The sequence below is a fragment of the Bubalus kerabau genome, chromosome X, assembly GCF_029407905.1.
Source record: "Bubalus kerabau isolate K-KA32 ecotype Philippines breed swamp buffalo chromosome X, PCC_UOA_SB_1v2, whole genome shotgun sequence".
NCBI lineage: Eukaryota > Metazoa > Chordata > Mammalia > Artiodactyla > Bovidae > Bubalus > Bubalus kerabau.
Window position 1 is genome coordinate 148,312,550 of NC_073647.1, and position 16,974 is coordinate 148,329,523.

At 44.4% G+C, this 16,974-nt stretch overlaps 2 protein-coding genes across 2 annotated transcripts; both read right to left on the reverse strand.

Moving 5' to 3' along the window:
* Positions 1-4,535: 4,535 nt before the first annotated feature.
* On the reverse strand, positions 4,536-7,091 carry LOC129640229 (melanoma-associated antigen B1-like). The gene is made up of 3 exons (XM_055565435.1): positions 7,044-7,091; positions 4,751-5,388; positions 4,536-4,686 (listed from the first exon to the last, which is right to left on the reverse strand). Exons 1-3 carry the CDS (start codon positions 7,089-7,091, stop codon positions 4,536-4,538), a joined length of 837 nt encoding a protein of 278 aa, XP_055421410.1.
* Positions 7,092-14,378: 7,287 nt separating this feature from the next.
* On the reverse strand, positions 14,379-15,520 carry LOC129640230 (melanoma-associated antigen B5-like). Its single transcript, XM_055565436.1, has one exon. The coding sequence runs from the start codon at positions 15,518-15,520 to the stop codon at positions 14,474-14,476; it is 1,047 nt and encodes a 348-aa protein (XP_055421411.1). The 3' UTR covers positions 14,379-14,473.
* Between the last annotated feature and the right edge of the window lie 1,454 nt (positions 15,521-16,974).

The window sequence follows — 16,974 nt, forward strand, 5'->3', positions numbered from 1 at the left end:
GTGTTGGATTTTATCAGATGATTTTTTTCCTTCATCTGTTGATCTCATCTTGTGATTATCTTCCTTAGACTGTTGTTATTATGATTTATGATTACTGATTTTCAAATGTTGCACGTCTGAAATGCATCCTACTTAGATATAGTACGTAATTCCTTCTATGGATTGTTAGGTTTCTTTCCTTATATTTTGTTGGGGATTTGGCTTCTATGTTTATGAGAGGTATTTGTTTCAATTTTTTTCCCTTAATTTCTTCATCTGATTTTGATATTCGAGTGTAATACTCACCTCACAGAAAAGGAATTAGGAGGTGTTCCTTTTGCTTCTATTTTCTGGGAGAGATTGTAGAGAATTGTTATCATCCTTAAATTTTTGTTAGAATTCATCAGTGGAAACATCTGGGTCTGTTACTGTCTTTACTGGAAGCTTATGAGTTATAGATTAAATTTCTTTAATAGATACAGACCTATTCCTAGTATCTATTTTTCTTTGTGAAAGTGGTGCTAAGTTATACCTTCAAGCAGTTTCTCAATGGAACCTTTCCTTTTTGTAGGCACAGAGTTGTTTATAATATTCACTCATTATCCTTTCAATGTCCATGGAATCAGTAGTAATGGCCCCTCCTTCATTTCTACTATTAGTAATTTAATTTGTGTTTTCTCTCTTTGTTCTTGTTTAGCCTGGGGAGAATTTTATCTTCTTCTTGTTTTGTATCTTTAAAGAAACTTCTTTGGGTTTTGTTTTTTTCTGCATTACCTTCCTTTTTTCAGTGTCATTGGTTTCCGCTTTGATTTATTCTTCCTCTGCTTTTTCTTTTCTTTCACAAGTTTACTAGTATAGAAGCTTAAGTTATTAATTGTAGGGTTTTTTTTTTGTTATAGGCACTCAATACTGTGTATACCTCTACTGATTTTGCTGTATCACACACCTTCTGATAAGTTGTAATTTTGTTTTCATTTTGTAAAAATATTTTAAAATTTCTCATTAGATTTTCTCTTTGGCCCATGTGTTATTTAGATGTTTATTGTTTAGTCTGCAAAGAATCTTTAATTTTCCTGCTGTTTTTTTGTTATCAATTTCTAGTTTATTTCCGTCACACTTTTCTTGTAATCGTGAGGGTTTTTTGTTTTGTTTTGTTTTTGATCTTTGTTTTAAATAGACACTCTCAGTAAAGGAAGATGAGGGGCTTATGTCAGATGTTGGCTGGAACAGATTCCTTTGGTAGCCTTGAAATTTTCTAAACAGGAACTCAGGGGTAGCCGAGTTGTCCTAGAACGTGGCCTTAGGTTGCTGCCAGAAGCCATGCTAGAGGTCAGTCAAGGTTCTTAATGTAGATATTTGGACAGAGTTGTTCATGCCAATAGTTTTTGCAGTTCTCTGTTCCTAACCTCAACTTGCAGTTCCAGGACACATTGCCCTTTTTATGGGTAAAATCTACTTGAGATCCCCAGAAGGGAGGGGATCGCCCACAGTGTAAGGTCAGGGTGTGGTGAGTTATGCCAAAAATCTAGAGAAGGATGCAGAGTCCCCCAGTTTTGGCCCCTGATGCAGTTCTGATCCCGGAACCACACTGGGATTAAGAACGTGTAGGGAGGGAATTGGGCTCGAGGATTTACAGAGAAGAAACTCACCCAATCAAGTCCCTGATGATTTGTTCGGTCTTAATTTGAACATCATACAGTTTTCTCGGTTAAACTTCTCACCTCAAAATGGGTAGAGCCATAGAGGAAATGATAAAGACTGAGAGGAGAAAAGTCTTGGCCTCAGTAGGTGCCTTCACTATTGGAAATTCTGTGTCTACCAGGCCTAAGACAGTGTCAACTGCCACCCAAGTGTTCTTTGGGTATGCACAGCCTGGGCATACTCCTTGCAGCTCTTAATTGAGGGGAGCCATGACACAGTGAGCTGACCCAGACCTTGCCCTGTGGGTCATGGAAAGAGAACAAAGCAGAGAGTGACAACAAGCAAATTTTCATGGGAGAGATAGAGCAAAAGTCAGGGGTCTCCAGCCAGCAGTTTGGGCCAGACCACTGGAGTTCACCATGGCAGCAATCCTAGTCACAGTACCAAATATGTCACTGGTGAAAAGAGATTTCCTCAGTGCTTGCTCTTGCAAAGAAAGGGAAGGACTCTGGACTAGTGCACATCAGGGGACTTGTCTGATGAAGGTCGCTTTATCAGTCTTGTGAACTTGAGACAATTGCAAGTTATCCATCTATAAATGGAGTCTGCTAAATCCTATCGTGCATGAATGCTGGAATGCATGTACTACATATAAAGCAGAGTCGTGCTGAATAAGAAACACTGGCCTTTAATTTAATGGAAGTTATGATTATTATGAACATCCAAAATACCACCTTCCTATCTGAGGTTATTTTTATCCAGTAGATAGCAGAGACTATGCAGTGCACTGGGACAAAAGAAATAAATACTCTTAAATGAGCCAAATTAAGGCAAAGTATATTTTATTTTTACCAAAAAAATGGTTAGAGGAAATAAGGCAAACTACAAATTAACAGCTTTTTCCTTTATATTTGCTTAATTGCTTTTTGGTTTCTCAATATTTTCTGTGGTCGCGTTTCACATTACCATGAACATCTCTCTTTCAGCGACATATTACCTACTTCCAGATCATAAAGATAATACAGATGGTTCATGAATTTCTTTTCAGTTCAGTTGAGTTCAGTCACTCAGTCGTGTCCAACTCTTTGTGACCCAATGAATCGCAGCATGCCAGGCCTCCCTGTCCATCACCAACTCCCGGAGTTCACTCAGATCACGTCCATCGAGTCAGTGATACCATCCAGCCATCTCATCCTCTGTTGTCCCTTTCTCCTCCTGCCCCCAATCCCTCCCAGCATCAGAGTCTTTTCCAATGAGTCAACTCTTTGCATCAGGTGGCCAAAGTACTGGAGTTTCAGCTTTAGCATCATTCCTTCCAAAGAAATCCCAGGGCTGATCTCCTTCAGAATGGACTGGTTGGATCTCCGTGCAGTCCAAGGGAGTCTCAAGAGTCTTCTCCAACACCACAGTTCAAAAGCATCAATTCTTCAGTGCTCTGCTTTCCTCACAGTCCAACTCTCACATCCATACATGACCACTGGAAAAACCATAGCCTTGACTAGATGGACCTTTGTTGGCAAAGTAATGTTTCTGCTTTTCAGTATGCTATCTAGGTTGGCCATAACTTTTCTTCCAAGGAGTAAGCGTCTTTTAATTCATGGCTGCAGTCACCATCTGCAGTGATTTTGGAGCCCAGAAAAATAAAGTCTGACTCTGTTTCCACTGTTTCCCCATCTATTTCCCAGGAATTGATGGGACCAGATGCCATGATCTTTGTTTTCTGAATGTTGAGTTTTAAGCCAACTTTTTCACTCTCCTCTTTCACCTTCAGCAAGAGGCTTTTTAGTTCCTCTTCACTTTCTGCCATCAAGATGGTGTCATCTGCATATCTGAGGTTATTGATATTTCTCCCGGCAATCTTGATTCCAGCTTGTGCTTATTCCAGCCCAGCGTTTCTCATGATGTACTCTGCATATAAGTTAATAAGTAAATAAGCAGGGTGACAATGTACAGCCTTGACATACTCCTTTTCCTATTTGGAACCAGTCTGTTGTTCCATGTCCATTCTAACTGTTGCTTCCTGACCTGCATGCAAATTTCTCAAGAGGCATGTCAGGTTTCTTTTACATCTACCAAAACTGTAACTTTAAAATCCTAAAACAGCAATAAGTAAAACTGGAATATCATTACCAAATCAGTATTCTGAAGAAAAGGAATCTGGTTGAAGTAAAAAATATTCGATAAAAATGAAACAAATAATTTGCAGAAGTTGCTAGTTTAAATCAGGAAGAAAATAGAGATCTAAACTCGGTTTGCTTGACCCCTACTAACCTGCACTATCTAGGAGCTTGACTACTCTTTGAGAAAACTCTGTTCCAGTGTCATCTTACCTTGTTTAGATGGTGAACAACATATTCAATACGTTCATTGTGTTTTACATATACCCAACCTGTGGCTTTCAAAACTTTAAAACAGCAAACAATGTGATTTATACGATTAATACATTTGTATTCTGAAGCACAATAAAAGTTATGAAAAGTAATTAACATGTGAAAATACTGAACTCCTCCCTCATCTCCTTAATCTAATCAACTTTCACTAGATATTTCTCCTATGGATAAAGGAAAAATGATATATATTTTAAAAAAATGAGTTATACTTAAACTCCCTTACTACATAAAACAGTAAAGAACATACAAGTTTTGTTCCCTCCACCCTACTACTCTCTACTGTTTAGGATCTTGACAGCTGTATTCCAACACAAAAGGGAAGAAAGTGTCTGGGCCTCCCTCCCTAGATGTAGGAGGAGCTGTAGGACTTGGCCCTGTAAGAGGCACTGGCTTCAGCCATTGTTGGAGCCCTGGCCGCGCCTCTCAGCCCTGCTCTCTGCGCCTGATCTCTCAGAGCCTCGTCATAGAGGTCTGGGAAGGAAGTCCGGATGGTATTGTGGATCTTGGCCAGCACCTCCAACACCTTCATCTTATTGGTTTCAAACCACCTCTCGGGCCCCACAGGAACTCGTAGTGTGGAGGATCGGCATTGGGCACCTGTCGGTACTTCAGGTACTTCTTCTGCACCAGATCTTTGGTGATGAGCCTTCTGGGCTCCCCAGAGATCCAGAGCCTCCTCCCAGTATAGACCCCCAACACACTGAGGAATTTCCAGACCTCCTCCTTGGTGGCGTGGTTACCCTTCATGAAGATAATGCCCAGAAGCATCATGAGGAAACCAGACTTGGGCAGACCGCCCCCCCTCATCACTCAGACCTTCATCGCCCCCAAGGTTGAGCTTGTTGATGAGGGCATAGATGTTCCTGCTACGGTGAACTTCCTTCAGCTCAAGGCCAAATACCAGCTCCATGTGCTTAGAGGCTCTCCTGAGGATCCCAGGGATGTGCTGCCTATACTTGCTGCCAACAACCTTCAGCAGGGCGTGCTGCGAGATGGGCTCCTTCTTGGTGTACTTCTCCAGCAGGAACTCCAGCAGCATGCTGGCCTTCCTGGTCAGAGGATCTATGCGAGGGCTCTGAGTGGCAGGGGCTGCCTGGGAGGCACCTGCATTTTCCTTCTCTCGGCCCTGGGCACCTTCATCAGATCCTGCACAGGAAGGCCCTGCATCAGGAGAGCTAAGGGCCATGGCTCCCTGAAGCTCCTGGTGATCTCCAGTAGCAGGGGAGCTCGGGGGAGAACCCTGAGGGGCAGAAGAGTGGGAGGAGGGGCACTCCTCTTTGGGGGCTGCAGCAGCACTGGACTGGGCCTCCTGGGGGCAATGTGTGTCCCTCTGGACCTGGTGGCATTTCACATGGGCATGGTACTTGTTCCTGTGCCTCTGAGGCATGGTGACACAGGTTATGGATCACAGGCGCATGCGGGCAGGGTGGCAGGCAAGGAGGGCACCTAGAGGAAGGACAAGCAGATGTTGTGAGCAACTGCAGTGAGGAGATTCCTCCCTGGCTTGAACCAAAGCCGCCTCTGAGGGGTCCTTGAATCCAGTGCTCTAGGACCCACAAGTCTTGTGTTCTCCTGGTGAGCTCCTCCCTTGAGACGACTGAGTAGGAAGTGAGAGTGATCGCTGGGGCACAGTCAGACAGACCTGTCTGGGCTTTAGAGGGAGGCCTGTGGGGGCTGGCAAGGGAGGCAGGTCCTTTCAGTTCACATTTCAGAGTCATGATGAAAACTGGGGAAAGACTCCCTCATATCCCCCTGCCCCCAAACCCACCCAACCTGTTCTCTCTCTTGCTTTGAAGTTGACGCTGCCACCTTCCCTGTCACCCCAGACGATGAGAGGAGGGAATGTTGAGGACTCCAATGAAGGGAGCCGGGACCCGCCTTCTGCTGTCTCGAGGCTGCCCCTTCACAACGAAGCTACAACCTCCCCTGACAGACCACTGCCCCCGTCCCCGTGTTTGGCTGGGAGGAAGTGCTGGCCACAGGGGAGGGTCCTGAGTCGGCCGTGTGATGCGAAGGATGGTCATTACCCTGACTCCTCCCGAGCCCTGACTTCCTCCTTCTGCTGACCTGCTGCCAGCCCTTGGGAACGAGGTCCCCTCTTCCCCGAGTGTCCCGTGTCAGTGATGGCAGTCAGGGAGCCCCTCAGCCTTTAGAACTGCCCAGATGCTGACCGGTTGCTTTCTGGCCAAGTCACGCTGGGTAAGGGGTTAGGCGTGGCCGCCAATCTGGGGTGTGGAGACACTCAGTACCCCCGCGGGTCCCTCCTTCACTCCACAGAATCCCGGACTTCCCTCTACTGAACAGAGCCAGGGTCCAGCAACCCCGCACCCAGATCCACCACCCCTGGACCCAGGTTATGTCCCGAGAACCCACGTGTGTAGCTGATGGACATTGGACCTAAGAGCCAGGTCTGAGCCTCTGGGTGTAGGGCAGGTGCAGGGTTGCCAGGGGGCTGTGAAGTCCCCTCTTTTCGGATGGAAAAGGTGTTGGGAGTGCCAGGGCATATCTTTGTACCTATCCAGTGCACTTGTAACTCATGTCACCTCCGACTTGGACCCCTGATGAGACCTCAGACTCCTCCCTCTGGTCACAGCTACAGCAGCTCTCAAAGATAGCAGCCCTCTCAAAGATGTCATGGCACCCCAGCATGGATAGGAGGCTGTCACTTCCTATCATGCGCATCTGGGCTCCAGGGGGACAGCAGGGGCGGGGCCTGGGTTGGCGGGGTTCTGGGGGAGTTTCCAGCAAGAGGGGGGATGTGGTCCCTTCTTCGACTCATAGTGGGTCCTGGGATGTCCCTGCTGATCTCAGTCAACTGGCCTCACTCCTTGCCTCTCACTTCTCTAAGTAAACCAAGCAGGAAGAATTTGGGAGCCCGAGCCTGACAGCCTTCCTGGAGCTGCTGAGGCAGACAGTGAGAGCACTCTGGGGCTCCTTGTGTGCTGAGTGATCCTCTCTGTCCTCTATCCCTGCCTTCCTCCGACTGTAATGCTGCATTACTTCCCGTTTGCTGACCTGAGGGCAAGACCTCACCTGGAAGATGTCAAATCCACAGACGCCGGGTGAGAAGTGCACCGGCATCTCATCTGGACGCTTCGGCCTAAGGCTTCCTGGAAATGGCTGCTGCAGGTAAGATAAGCGAGAGGGAAGGATGGGTGAATGCTTTCTGTGGTGTGGAACCCCTCACATCTCACTCAGGATCTTCATATTGACTGCAGGCGGAGCCTGGAAACCCTTCCCTTTCTGGTATAAAACCACCCCTGTCCCCAACCATGCCCCACACAATCCCAGCAGAGAAAGTGAAGGGGCTCCTTAGCCTGACGGTTCTCACTGTGGGCTCTTAGTCGACTGCAGGGGCATTGCTTGAAAGTTCTGAGATGAATTTCGGTCCTTTTGTACAATTACTGTGATACAGGCTTTTCTCTTTTAGTGCACGTGTGACAGTCTCCTAAGCTCATCATTTACAAGGGCCAGTTGTCATCCACTAACAAAGTTTGTGCTGGTTCTTGCATGACCTCTGGGCCATACTGCCATGTCCATCCCAAACTTTGGTGCCCCATGATCCTGGCATGGGGCTCTGAGATGCGGCCTCAGGTTCCTTCAGTGAAGCAGTAGAGGTTCATGGTCCCACGGCCCAGTGGAAGAATCAACCGCTCCAGTTTAAAGCCTTTTCCAGCTGATCCTGTTTTCTGTTTCCTTTGTGGCCTGCACACCTGTGTCAGCCTCAGAGTACTCCCCGACCTGGGCACTCGTTGGGTCAAGTTCAAAGGAGATGTATTGTTCCTCAAGGATTATTTAGTTTTGTGTTCTTGCTTTTGTTAGTAGTTGTCTTTATTCCTTGTATAAGTTTTCCATGGTTTGTTCTGGGTACAGGAAACAGCCACCCACGTGTGACTCAGCTACTCTGGATGTGGTACTAAATCTGTAAAGGATTTAAGGAAAATAGACAGTCTTACAATATGTCCTCAGGAATACACAAAACATAGTCTTCTGTTTGAGACTTCTTTTTCCTTAGGCGCTCTGGAAATTCTTCTTGTTGCCTTCATGTAGACTGCATACATTTTTCTAAGGTTTCTTTGTAACTACATTTTTCATATTGTTGCTTTCGTTTATGGTGTGTTTTCTATTACATGGTTTGAGTATTGTTGATTCTTCCAGACCAGTCTCTTGATTTTGCTGTGTTGGTCATTTTATGCCAGATTTCTGACGTTAGTTATATGTGTCAATGTTTTCTGTGCCTGTTTCCTAAGAATTTTAGTTCGAGGATCACATTCTTACTGTGATACTTTGTTTTTCATTATTGCTGACTTTTATTCATTTTGCATTGGTGCATGTAACTCTGTACTGGCTATGTGTTCTTATCCTTATTTTTTTCTAGTTTTTAAATTAGTAGACTTTTAAAAAGTTGTTTTAATCCACAGATCCTTGCTTTATAATGTTGTGTTGTTTCTGCTATACAACAGGATGAATCAGCTCTACCTATACATATTTCTCCTGCCTGATGAGACTTCCTCCCACCCCCTCTTCTCACCCCTCTAGGCTGTCACACAGCACCAGGCTGAGCTCCCTGTACTATATAGCAGTTTCCCACCAGCTATCTTTTGTACACATCAGACTCTATATTTGTCAGTGGCATGCTCTCAATTCGCCCTACACACGCCTTCCCTTGCTATGTCCACAGGTCCATTCTCCACGTCTGTGTCACTATTCCTGCCCTTCAAATAGGTTCTTGAGTACCATTCCTACTTTCCATGTATATGCGTTAATGTACGTTACTTTTCTGTTTCTAAATTACTTCGCTCTGTAAACAGGGTCTAGGTGCATCCACCTCACTACAAGTGACGTAAATTAGTTCCTTTTTATGGCTAATATTCCATTGTATGTGGCTACCACAACTTCGTTATCCAGTCATCGGTCAGTTGAAGTCTGCTTTGCTTCCACGTCCTGTCTATTGTAAGCAGTGCTGCAGTGAACACTGGATATAGGTGTCTTTTCAACTATTCTTTTCTCAGTGTATATGCCCAGGTTTTCTATTGCTGGGTCATATGGTAGTTTTAATTCTAGTTTTAAAGGAATCTCCCCAGTGTTCGCCATAGTGGCTGTAGCAATTTCCATTCCCACCTTTTCTTAAACTCTCCCCAGCATTTACTGCTTGTACAATTTTTGATGATGGCCATTCTGACATGTATGAGGTGACACCTCATTGTAATTTTGATGTGCATTTCTCTCGTGATGAGCGATGTAGCTCCTCTTTTCATGTGTTTATGAGTTTGTTGCCCCTCTGTATTTCTTTTTTAAAAGAACAGATTTAGGATTGCAGAAAATTCAGCAGATAGAATAGAGAGGTCCCATACAGCCACTCTCTTCCTCCACTTGGTATCTTCTATTATTAACATCTTGTATTGGTTCAATGGATACAAGTTTGTTGTTTACAGTTGATCAGCTAATGTCAATATGTTATTATTAACTATTGTCCATTGTTTACAATACATTTTACTTTTTGTGTTTTACAGTTCTTTAGTGTTTGACAGATGCATGATAGTATCAACTCAGCCAACACAGTGTCATGCTGAGGAGTGTGAATGCCCTATGGATCTCCCATGCTCCATCTGTTCATCCCTCAAAACCTCACTTGGAACCCCTGACAACTACTGAACGTCTTTCTAAAGATTTGCATTTTCCAGACTGTAACACTGATGGACTCATACAGTATGTAGGCTTTTTGTACTGGCTTCTTCTGCTAATCAATATGCTTTGAATTTTCTCTATAACTTGTTACGGTTTGAAATGTTTTCTCCAGGACTGAATAGCATTCCATGTAGCTTACCGTAGTTTGTTTACCCACTCGTGTACTGAAGGTCATCTTTGGTGATTTCAGTTTTTGGCAGCTATGACTTATTCTGCTATTAAAATTTGGTTGAAGGTTTTTGGATGGGCTTAAGGTTTCGGCTCTTTTGAGTAAATACCTTAACGTTCATTTGCTAGATCATATGATAAGACTATATTTAGCTTAAAAGAATTTGCCAGACAGTTTCGAAAGTATCAGTATCACTGCATTCCCTTTAGCAATGAGTTCATTTTCAGGTAGTTTGCCTGTTTCCTCTTCACTTATTTGAACTTCTGTGTTTCTGGTTTGTTCCTTCATTTGTGTAGTATTTCTTTTCCTTTTTCATCATTATTATTATTATTATTTTAATTATCATGATTGAGGTCTCCTTTTCCCAGGCTTCAAGGTTGAATTCTTTCTTCCTTTTTGTTTCTGCCCTCTAAGGTTGTTCCAGTGGCTTGTGTAAGCTTCTTATAGAATGAGATTTGTGCTGAGTTTTTGTTTGTTTCTTTGCTTTTTCCTCTGATGGGCAAGGCTGAGTAAGGTGGTATTTCTGTCTGCTGATGATCGGGTTTGTATTTTTGTTTTCTTTGTGGTTTAGATGAGGCATCCTGCACAGGGTGCTATCAGTGGTTTGGTTATGCTGGGTCTTGTATTCCTGTGGTTTCCTTTGTGTCAGTTCTCACTATTTGATATCCTAGGGTTAGTTCTCTGGTAGTCTAGGATCTTGGAACCAGTGGATCCACTCTAAAGGCTCAGGGCTTGGCCTTGAGTTTTGCGTGGGTCTATACATTCTTTTCTGCTGGTCATGTACTCCTGTCAACTCTCAGCTGGTATTCTGCATGCACTTCTGTGTCAGAAGGTGTATTCATGATGTATCCGTGGAGAGAGATTTATTCCATGTCCACCAACTCCTCTTGCCATCTTGTTCTTCCTGGGGAAGATTCGTGAGAGTCCCTTGGACTTCAAGGAGATCTAACCAGTCAATTCTAAAGCATATCACTCCTGAATACTCATTGGAAGGACTGATGCTGAAGCTGAAACGCTAGCATTTTGGCAACCTGATGTGAAGAACTGACTCATTGGAAAAGATATCGATGCTGGGAAAGATTGAAGGCAGGAAGAGAAGGGGGCGACAGAGGATGAAATGGTTGGCATCACCTACTCAATGGACATGAGTTTGAGCAAGCTCTGGGCATAGGTGATGCACAGGGAAGCCTGGCGTGCTGCAGACCATGGGGTTGCAAAGAGTCAGACACGACCGAGAGACTGAACAGAACAGATGAGTCATCAAAATAGTCTTGTCATTCCTATATTTTCTGGATGAGTTGAAGCCTTCCCTTGCTGCAAGGCTGATTCCCTTACGGTGGCAAAGAAAGTGTGAGAAAATGTGTTCTCTGCTTGGTTTATCAAGTGTGATCCAGGCACACATTTCCCTGGGCAAATTATACGAGCTTTAACCAAAACCTTGCAGGCTTCTTGAAATGATCATTGTCCCTGTGAGCCACAAACTTCAGGGAGGATTGACAGAAACAGTACAAAAACTGGACTCTGGCAATATAAGAATTAGGAACATGGGGCTTAATGAATTACAAATATGATGATAATTTTCCTGAATTTTTTGAGAGATTACTCTCTTTTAAAAATCTTTTATTTTCTAGATATAAGGAAATTTTTAACACAGCAATTTGATAAATTGTACCTTTGTCATTACAATTGAAACATTAATTTTTCTCTCCCTACCATATCACTCCAGAAATTAGAAACTCTCAGTGCTCTTATTTTCTTAGGAAAATTGTTATTTTTCAAAAGTTCAGTGAGAATCGTTCTTGTAGTGGGACACAAGTGGAAACATTGATTACACTACCAAAACTTTGACTGGAATGTCATATTTGACAGACACAGGTAGACTTGGATATGAGCAGATAACTTGAGGAAACTGAGGTTAACAATAGGGAGCCATAAAAACCCGTTGAAAAACAGCCTGGGACCTTGCTGACAGAATTCCCATCAGCCTTACCAGGTGAGTAAGGAAGATCACTTCTGGCAGGCACAGGAACTTTAGGATGTTTTGGGGACTTCAGGAAGAGAGGGATTCATCCAGATCTCTAGGTTTGACAACAAGTCTTTGCTGTGGCTTCCTAGCCTCAAAAGGCTATTAAAATTTCCTTCTGGAGACTCCTTATGAACCATTCCAGCAAAGCAGATTTAAAAGCGCCTATTGGCAAATTGTTATTCTTACTGTACTTAGATAAATAATCAGGCCAAGTTTATTGAATTTAGACTTCCTTTGCAAACAAATTAGGTCTTAGTTTTCCTGTCTTCAGTAGAAATGAGGGAGATGATAGACGGAAAAAATTGGTTCAATAGAAAGTGTACTACACATGTGTGGGTATTAGGTTCTAGTGGTATTACGCTTCCTTGAAGTTTTATTATTTACCTGCAAACTGGGTTGGATCCTGAATTTTTCTAGTGTCCGCCTGCATCTAGCTGAAACTTTCTTACTAAAATTCCCAATTTCTCCCATCCTTTTGATGTGTCTGTGGGAAGACGGTAAGCTCCAAGCGATACAACTCTGCCATTTGATCTGCTCACTCTCCCATTCTTTTGACTTGAATCACTGAGAACTAACATTGCCATTTTCCTGAAGTCCTGCAACGTGAAGCTAGATGACTTGATGCAAAGATCAGAGAAATTGTCACAACACCTTATGTTCAAATAAACTTCATGCCTGTTGCTGTACGAGCCACTCAGAAAGTTAACCTGATCACCCAGAGATATTGCTAGCTGTGATAGAGACATTTCAAACTGCAATAGTTGCTTCGATCCTGACACCTAGAAAACTTCTTGACGGACTACCCCCTGGGCTCAGAAACTGATTTATAACCAGCTCCAATCATTAACGTCTGCTTTTATTTTGTTTCCATAGAAATGCCTCTTATTAATAACTGCCTGATACCGCTTGCACCCTAGCCCTAGCTTTGGGAGCCCACCTGCATCACTACCTATTGAAATGAGATACCTCTCTTTAAATGAACTGACCTGTTCTCAGAATTATGCAACTGCTGCCATGAAATGGAGGACTCCACTAATCCATTCTCTCTCCCCACAGTGACCAGATCAGCTTTTACCATGTGAGACTTGCAGGCAAGTTTCAGAGGAGGGACCTGTCAAGGCTTAGGGCACTCTGCCCCCAAGTCTACCACAGTGGCATATTGATTATTTTGAATTCAAGTTACTTAAGAAACAGCCAACAGAGGAGGGACATTCCGCCGCCCCCTGATATCTGCCTCCCTGAGAGCAGGAAATACATCTCATAGGAAGGATGTACTGCCTGCATCTGGAGGCAGAGGGAAACCCTTCTAACCAGAAATAGGCAGTTCAAGCAGAGACGCCTGTATACACACACCTTGTTAAGTCTTTCATTTACTACCCTGGGTACAGATTCAGTTTAGATTCCTTACTAGTTGAGTACCTAAAACCTAAGTTGATTTGTCCTGTCGATTCCTCACAAATTGTTTTGTTGTCTACAAAATAAAGAAGCTGCCTGCTTTGCCCACTTCTTAGGTCCCGTTTCTATGACACTTCTTGTGCACATGAATTGCAGTTTGTCTCTTTTTCTCCTGTTACCCTGTCTTGTGTCAAGTTTACTAGTAGTCTAACCACAAGAATTCAAAAGGGGTAAATGGAGTAATGTCCTTCTTCCCTAAACACCTCAAGGGAGTTCACCCTTACATCTCAGAAACTCCCTGGAGACGATGTGCTTAGAATACCAGTCTGTGCCCTGGAATCTCCTACATTGAGATTTCTGTCTGTTAGGGGCCAGATTGTGTCCCCTCCACAAATGCATATTGAAGGCATAACTCGGAGTACTTCAGAATGCAACTGTAGTTAGCAATAAGGTCTTTAAAGCGACGGTTGAGTTAAAATAAAGTCATTAGGATGGGCCATAACCCAGTGTGACTTTAAGAAGAAATTGAGACACAAAAGGAGGCACCAGGGATATATGCACTCAAAAGGAATGCCAAGTGAAGAGGGTGGCCACCTGGCAGCCAAGGGGAGAGGCCTCAGGGCAAACCAGCCCTCATCTTGGACTTGCAGCCTCTAGAACTCTGAGAAAATAAATTTCCGTTATTTCAGCCACCCATTCTGTGGGGTTTTGTTGTGGAAAGCCTAACAAATCAGTACGTTACCCCAGGTAGAGATTTCTTCCTGGATAGTCTTTTTACTTTCCTGTCATTCCTAAAGGCTATCTCAAGATCTTGCTTATGTGATTGCAGCTCCTTGTTTCTAAAGTTGATGGGCATAGGGGAGGTCTTGATCTTAGCCTCACCAGAACTAGCACAGAGCCTTTCAAAGAGCAGATGCTCAAAAAATGAATGAAGACAGTAAGAGGTCTAACTTGTTAAGATTTAATACCTCCTGCATCTTTCAAGAAGCATATCGAGGTATAAATTATTTAATTTTACAAAACAGAAGACAGAAAAGATGGAGAACAATCAAGGTTGATCATGTTTTGAACTTCTTTTCATTTTATTTTTTCATTCCATTGTCCCAGCAGTATTATTGTGGGATTGCTTCCCATTTCGGCAAAAGTCCCTATTTTGATGTCAAATTTTCTTATCTGGATGATTTTTTAAAAGTCTTGGTCTTCAGTAGGGGTGGGAGAAGCTGCTGGACGTGGCCGTGGAACATGCCTGGTGGTGCCGGGCCTGGCTGGAACTGTGGCTCGAGCTCTCTCCTCCTCATCTCGCAAAGCTTCTTCATATTGTGATGAGAAGGCACTGGGGACCGTATCATTGACTTTTGCCAAAAACTCCAAGACTTTCATTTTGCTGGTTTCCGCATGGGCTCGTGGGCCCCACAGGAACTCGTAACGTGGAGGATTGCTGTTGGCAACTTGGCGGTACTCCAGGTACTTCATCGTCACAAAATCTTTGGTGATGAGCTTCCTGGGCTCTCCGTAGATGACGTGTTTTCTCCCAGCATATACTCGCATCATATTCAAGAATTTCCAGATATCTTCCTCAGCGGCACAGTTGTCCTTCACGAAGATCACACCCAGAACTGTCATCAAGAGACCGGTCTTAGGTAAGCCCCTACCATCCCACACTCTCCCATTGTTGGGCAGGTTCAGTTTGCTGACAAGGTCATAGGAGTGGATGGTTGAATCAACTTCTTTCAAGTCAACTGCAAAGACAGCCTCGATGTGTTCAGAGGCTCTCTTGAGAATCTCGGCAAATCGGTTATGGTATCTTGGGTGGATAATCTTCAGCATGGTTTCCTTCATGATGGGCTGCTTCATTTTATATTTATGCAGAAGGAACTGTTCCAACAAACTTGTCGTGCTGTTCAGAGTATCACTGTAGGCGTTCTCGGTAGAAGATGAGACATTGGAGGAATCTGACTCTTCCTCATATTGACTGGTATCTTCTTCATCCGATTTTGTGTCAGAAGTAGTTGAAAAAGTGCTGGTAGTAGATGGGGCTTCCGAAGACCCCTGGAAAGTGCTATTTGATCCAGTAGCTGATGAGCTCTGTGAATTATCTTCTAAAAGAGAAGAGGTAGAAGGAAGCTCTTCCATTACTGCAGCGGGCTGAACTTCCTTTTGACTCTGGGGCTCATATCGGGCCTGGTGGTGTTTCTCACAGATGCAGAGCTTATGATTCTGACCCCGAGGCATGATGACTGCGCTGGGGGACAATGATTAGAAGTGTGAGTAGGAGGGCAGGTGATAAGGGCACACAGGAAGACGAAGGTTGAGTGTGCAGCCTCAGCAGGGAAATACCACGTTGGTTATCAGGAAGGCTACATTTGTGGTTTTCTTGAGGGCACTATTCTGAAAACCCCCAGGGTTCCTATTCTAATCAGCTGTCCTTTGGGAAACATGTTGAAGGAAATTAGAGTGATCTTTAGGCTTCATCCTGCTACCCCTGCCTCAGGCACGCTGGGGTGACAGAAGAGGCTGGTAGCCTCCTACACAGAGGCATCTGTTATTTCGCATTCAAGACCACCACCCAACTAGTGGCCAGTCATAGGACCCATTCCCTCTGCTGTTCTCTAGTTGGGATCACAAAGCTCCCTGGGATTTCTGAGAAATGAAGAGGTCCTCAGCTTATCACCCCAGTCAGCAGTTATCACCCAGTACTGAGTGCTCAGGGGGAAGTTTTCTGTCCTGGCCTCTGGAGTCCTCAACATGAATTAAGAGTGCTTCCTTTGGTTCCCCATAGGGCCTGGTGTCCCCACCCCTTTCTTGGAATAGTATCTGCACCTTCATACTAAGGGTTTCATTTCCTACACACCTGATATAAATAAATGTTGGTGGAACTTCAGCTTGATAGCTCTGCCCTGGTTCTTCAAGGGCTACAAGGAACAGGGCTGGATTCATTATCACTTCTTTTTATTGGTAGATGATCCCTCAGTCCTTGCTTTGACCTCTGTTGTGGCCTGAAAGTCTACCCTCCCTTCCCCTTAGGTCCACCCCGTCTACTACTATACTTTCTTATAGTAGGGCAAGCATCTCCGTGAGACCCCTAGGAAAAAGTAAGATTCTCCTCATCCATCCATACCTGTCCTTGGTCTTCTGAGGTGCAGAGGATGAGATGAATCATATGGTTATGGGGTGTGTGGTTCCCTTCGTCTTCAGGGTATTCAGTTGGTTTCTGGAAAACCTGGAAATAAACTCACTGCTGGCCCTAGGCTATACCACTTGGACAATGTCCCAACCCCACTTGTGACTTCATAGAAGGAAATGGGCATGTCATGTCAACAATGAGCAGGTATCCCAGGGATGCCAGGAAGGGCAGGGTTCTGTGCGGTTTCCTCAGAGTTCTGAGGTCAGGGGTTTCATAAGTCCAAAGCTTGACTCCTGGCAGGGTGTGGGGCTCCTTTCTCTGTTTATGTAAGGGAGCTCTCTCAGCCTAAGGTCCTCACTCCCTGTGGTTCCAGAGAGGGAAAGTCTGGGAATGCCACACGAGGCTACTCCTACCTGTGCCTTCAGGGACGACATCAGGATTCAGGCTTCTTGGGGCCCTCTGTGTTCAGTGTATGGGTATGCCCTCACTCAGGTGCCTCACCTTGACTCCTGGGGGACTCTGGATTTCCTCTTTCTTTCAACCTAAGGTGACCCATGTAGAC